This window comes from Vanessa cardui, chromosome 18 (assembly GCF_905220365.1).
Source record: "Vanessa cardui chromosome 18, ilVanCard2.1, whole genome shotgun sequence".
NCBI classification, from domain to species: domain Eukaryota; kingdom Metazoa; phylum Arthropoda; class Insecta; order Lepidoptera; family Nymphalidae; genus Vanessa; species Vanessa cardui.
The window spans coordinates 8625101-8631100 of NC_061140.1; the positions used below are offsets into that span (position 1 = coordinate 8625101).

The following is a 6000-nucleotide window of genomic DNA, read 5'->3' on the forward strand; positions in this document are numbered from 1 at the left end:
ACATAAGCTTTATGGTATTAAGGTATCATAATATTCCGAATGAATAAAGCATAGCATATGATAATGTAGAAGTTGAATAATTTAGGCCCAGATTACCCACAAAGGATTCAATTGTCCACGTGTGGTCTGTCAGGAGCCCTTCCATATTCGACACTGCGTCATTGTACCTTACGAACTCTCACGACTCGGAGACAAAGCCTCCCCCACAATGGACGTACGTGAGCCGCCAGCGCGACATTATGACAACTTCATAATTAATAACCTCTAACTCATCTCAGCCGATATAATTTCTCGTTTATCTAAAGTTCCTTCACCTCGTCTTTTGTCGGTTCTCGTGAAGGCGTATTCTAATTCAAAGTGGACATCGTTACGCACGACACGGATTTCAAATGCATCGTCCTTATGATTACTAATCACCTACTTCACTTACGAAGCGAAGTATGTATTTATACTGAACCTAAAAATATTACACATCAATAGAAATGTTAACCTATAATGATACAAATGAACGTGTCATCGTTTGTCCTAGTTACACGGCTCAGTACGACTCCATCATCTTAAAATTTGGCACACAGATTGTTCGAAACGTAACGAAGAAGGAGATTCAATGTATCTTGATTTAAAAATGGAAACTTCTTATAATCCTTATTACAATCGACAATATCGGTTGTCAAATCTTTGACCGCCGATACATTCTGGAATGCTCTGTTAGTTGTAAATAAAGAAGATTCTAAATGATTCCTTATAATGATTGAGAAATTAAGAAGATTCTAAGTGAGGAAACGTTCCATATTTAAACTGCAACTCTTGATACATTAAAGGATTACCACGATGATTATTACGATAGCGTTGAAACATTTTTCAAACGTTTTAATGAACGATTTCGTAGACAGGCGAGCTATACATAAAATTAGACGAAGGTAATGACGAATGTCATATAATTAGCTTTCCCATTTGACAGTTCGTGTAAAGGTAGCCGACTTTTTATGACGCGTCGCTGCTTTGTGGAGCGCGTTTAATATGAAACGTTTTATATGAGTTATTGTACGGTCTGGTTGACAATGTTCTTGAATAAAATTGACTCGTCATAGAATAGGATTAGGAATGTTATATTCCTTTATAATACGCGATTGATAATTTAGTTTGAAATATGATTTATAAGTGTCGCGTTTCGGTTGATAGGTACGTTGACTTACGAGCTTACATCACGATTTGTAAGGCTTCGGTGATAATAGAACAGCTAAAAGATGTATTATAACAGTATTAACATTTACAACTTAAGGATTTAATTTATGGAAACTTTTTCAATAGCTTAAAATTTTGATCTTCAGTCCTGGTTTTTGAAAAACAACATTGAATTGATTTTAACATTAAATTTGTGTTTGGTTTTAAAGCATTTGAATCTTGCTTTATTATGTTTGATATATCTGAGCCAAACTTGTTTTAAATATTGGTATAATTATTTTCAGATACATGAAGTATCTCTATGACTATGAGTGCGAAAAGAAGAACCTGTCAACTAGAAGTGAGCTGGACGCCGCTATAGAGGGCAACAAGCGCGAAGGGCGTCGTGCCTCTGGACAATACGACGCGCAGGCCGCTTTAGCCATGGTGAATATAAAACACATTTAAAAAAAAAAAGAATCTACTAAAAATAATTTACAGCCAGTTATAAAGGCTACCAGAACCCGTATATATTTGGTGTGTAATTTATACATTCATTTTTAAACAATACATAAACTTTCTAAATATGAAATCCGTTACTCGTGTAATAAGTAGGTTTACCTGTTATTTACATATTTCGTTTCATTGTTCTTCACAATAGTAAAACTGATAAATAGACAGATGCTTGATGAAGTATATCCACCATTTATAGGTTGTTGTCAATTATAGTGTTCAAGGTAACTATACATTAAATATTATTTCCAGCCACAGCTGAATAGAGTTCCCGCGTCTCTTGCTCAGTTAACCCAGCACATGCAGCCTCTCTCACTCTCCCTCGGTGGAGGAGTCGCCGGGGTACCACGCCTGCCACCCTTACCACCACACGCGCCACATATCTCTCAACACGATATAGAATTCCGCGTTCGCGAGTATATGAAGATGATACAGCAACAGCGTGATTTAATTAGAAATGGTAAGTATTTTTATTGATAAAGACGGTTTAAGATTTAGATTTATCATAGGCTTTTGATAAAATCGATACTGTAATGACTGTTTTACATAAATTTAAGGAATGTTCCTTTTTTATGATCATGGGAATATACGTTAAATAACACATTCATAATTATTCTCACCTTACTGTATACGTGGTAGTCAAAAATATTGGGTATATGTATTTTAATGTTAAGGAGTTCCACAAGGTGCTATAGTAATACCGTTATTTTTCATTGTTCATGATGTTAATGATTTAACTGTTTCCAGGCTCAGAATCTCCCCCGAACGCTCCGATGGTATCACCTCGCGACGCGGCTCTCTCTGCCATCGACGTATCACGGCTCACACTTTGGTCATTATATAACAACAATAACAACAGCCCACAGCCCGATCTCGAACCGCAACGGTAATTATCATTATTAATTACATTCATTAGATTATTATCTTTATAACAGTAGATACAAAATGAGAGTTTGTTTTTTTATGTTTATGCAAGTAAAATTAATTTATCGTTTTGGACATGTTATATTAAAACAAATGTGTCGAATTTGTTCGATATTTTAAATGATTTGATGTCGAAACGGTTGCCAATACAGTTATTGTTTTTCCAATTCAGTTGTGAAACTTTTGAAAAAACACTCTTCAACAATCAAGTGCTTGGCAATGATTTTTTGCTGGGACAGATATTAAAACAACGCTGTCGACCCACCACAGACAGATGGTAAATACACCAAAAACAACACTTTACAATATTTAAATATATATGTGGTGATCACAATACAATAATGAACTTTATTAGTTATTAAATAATCGTAATATAGCCATTATCAAAAGCAACTTTATGATTGTTGCCAAAATAATAGATGATTATTATTATGTGTTGCTTTAATTTAATTCTGACGTGAGCGAAGAAGTGTTGAGCTGGGTTGATATGACTCACGTCGCTCATAGGACAAGAACTAACGTTATATTTGTTGTTCTGCAGCGAGGCTCTGAACCTGAGCGAGAGCCCCAACTCGAGCCTGACCGGCATCAAGCGCGAGGCGTGCCGCTCGCCGCCGCCCGCCGCCAAGCGCCGCACGCCGCGCCCGCCCTCCCCCGCGCCGCCCGCCGCCACCTCCCCGCAGCTCACCCCGCCGCGCTCGCACGCGCACCTCAACGGCAACTCCAATGGGGTGCACGGAGCCGCTTTTAAGATCACCACACGAGGTACGTACTTACGACATTCGTGTTTTTATTATATAATTGTATATTATGTATCTAGCATATAAAATAAGACAATTTCTAATCATGGTAAAGGTGGATAGGCTAATAAAGTAATACGAAAAGTTTTTATCAAACGCTTACTAGGTTAGATAATAATTCATATTTTCATGATAAACATTTCTTTTTTTTTAGGTGATTCGACCACAGGCGATCAGCAGCTGGTAGTATCGATCGAACTCAACGGCGTGACATACGAGGGCGTCCTATTCCCATCACAGAACGGCAACGGTCAAAACGGACATCGGCAAATGGTCTCTTAATTTCGCATATAACGTAATGTATTTTTTAGGTTCGCGTCAAACGTTTCCAACTCCCAAAAAGTAAGCTCTTAGAGAACCAGTGCAAAATATTTCTCATATCTCTGTTTTTTAATAAAGAAAAGAGGGTAGGTTAATATTATTGGGCGTGTTTCCAACTGTCAGCTGTCACCTGTCAACTGTCACCAATTTGACAATCGGCGATAGTCTCTCGTGTTTTTTTACTATATTGAACAAAGTCTCAGTGTTTAGTTCCTACGTGCTGTTTGCTATTCTAACTGACGTTCAATACAGTGTTGCCATCTTTTGTTTTTCGATATAGTAAAAAAGCACTTAAGTGGAGGAGATACATCGCTTGTTTCTTGATTTTGGTGCGTTCAGTTTATGCTCCTTTGAAATTAAAGTCTGGGACTTAACGCTAGTTGATTATGGAATTCGATTTTTTTATAATTTTGCTTACGGATCAACTGACAGAGTTACAATATTGAGATATGATTTCTTTTATAATTGTTATGCCATTGTCACTGCCCAGAGAGAGGACGATACAAACGGGATATCGCGGCGAGTTCTTTAGTGGATGTTTTGTATATTTTTAATAAATTTTAAAGGTCAAAAGTATGACAATTTTTTTTTTGTAAATATAGTTTCTTATAACATTTACGTTACTTATTTATGTTACTGATAGGCGTGGCGCATGCGTGACGGGCGGCGTGTTTGTTTTTTATATGATTTTTCGATGTAAATTTTTGTAAATAGTTCGTGTAAATGGTAGTATCATTATTTACACTGCATTGTATGTTTGTGATTATTACGTACCTATTTTATTAGAAGGTGTATATTTTAATCATCTATGACGTTGTCAGTATTGTATTGTAGTTTAGTTATTTATAGTTCATGTCAGCCGTATTCGTTTTATATTCATAATTCGCTTCTAAATAAAGAGCTAAGTCTTTTTTATTGCAGACAGATTTGAACTTTATAGCGATTGATATAAGAGTGATTGTCTAAAACTAGCGTTTTCCAAGAACACTTGGATAATGAAAACGGCGATTGTAAATGTTTTAAAATGTCCGATTTTAACATATAACTCGAATAATACGAAATGCGTGTCATTTTTTAAATTACGTGGGAAGCTTCCAAGGAAATCATAGTTGATGCCTATCTGTCCTGATACCGTGGCTTTCTACTTAGTTTAAATATAGTGATCGACGTCAATTCTGATATTTTATTATGTAAGGAGTTTGTAAGACAATTAGAAGGCACACTACTTAAAATAAACATTGTGGTGTGGCGTTAATCTTTGAAGTTTCAATTTTATGCCATTTCCCTAGAATAGGTTTAGACTAGTTGTTATTGAGAGTAATATTAAGTAATGGCCGTCTTATCTGACACAGCGGCAGCGACATCACAAACTTTTTTATTTTTTATAATTAAGAAAAAGTATTTATCTCTTCAGTTTTAAGAAATATAACGGCCATACAACATGGCGCATGTGTTTTATAAGTGCAATAAGCGATATCCAAACAAACAAAAAAAAATGAATAAAATCTCCAATATAATCGAATCGGATTTAAACATAAAATTAGAATTAGCATTTTAATATAAAATTATGCGATGTTTTGTAAATGACTGATTTTAATAATTTACGATTAATTTAATGGTTTTTTTTTTAATATTACCGGTTATTGTAAAATTCTTTAAGTTCACATTTTTCGAGCTAAGTAGATATAGTGTAGTACATTCCTGACGATGTACAATAATTTTTAAGAAAATTATAAACTGGCCTACTATTGCTGATAGTTTTGCGGCCAGATATTAACGACTTTCGTCTTACACCAAAAATTTTTTGATGTATTCAAATAATATACATGAATAAATAATATTATAATGACATATCAAACAGGTTTTTTATTCCTCCTTTTATAAAAACTTTACCTGAATGTACCTTTATTTATAAGTCAATAGTTGTAAGCCAAGCCATTCATTGAAATATTTCAATAAAAATCAAAATAAACTATTTTAGTGGGCTTTTACAAGCACTTTTGAATCGTCAATTAACAATTAAGTGAAGCTACCACCGGTTCGGAAAGTAGATTCTCCCGAGAAGAACCGGCAAGAAACTCAGTAGTTTCGCTTTTTCAACATTTAAAAAATACAAATTCATATTTTTTTTTATGGTATAGGTTGGCGGACGAGCATATGGGCCACCTGTTGGTAAGTTGTCACCATCACCCATAGACAATGACGCTGTAAGAAATGTTAACTATTCACTAATTACATCGTCAATGTGCCACCAACCTTGGGAACTAAGATGTTATGT

The 6000-nt window shown here is 35.1% G+C and overlaps 1 protein-coding gene across 5 annotated transcripts in view; it reads left to right on the forward strand.

The window, feature by feature from the left end:
* The window catches only part of LOC124537592 (protein dead ringer-like), a 115327-nt gene extending 109747 nt beyond the window's left edge, over positions 1-5580 (forward strand). For 3 of the 5 annotated variants that reach the window (XM_047114465.1, XM_047114468.1, XM_047114469.1), the window contains 6 exons: positions 1470-1611; positions 1930-2137; positions 2425-2563; positions 2774-2878; positions 3143-3366; positions 3556-5580. In XM_047114465.1, coding sequence (XP_046970421.1) covers positions 1470-1611; positions 1930-2137; positions 2425-2563; positions 2774-2878; positions 3143-3366; positions 3556-3683 — 946 coding nt within the window. In that variant the 3' untranslated portion in view covers positions 3684-5580. The remainder of the gene's footprint in view (positions 1-1469; positions 1612-1929; positions 2138-2424; positions 2564-2773; positions 2879-3142; positions 3367-3555) is intronic. The other 2 variants (XM_047114467.1, XM_047114470.1) reach the window with 2 other exon arrangements.
* Positions 5581-6000: the final 420 nt, after the last annotated feature.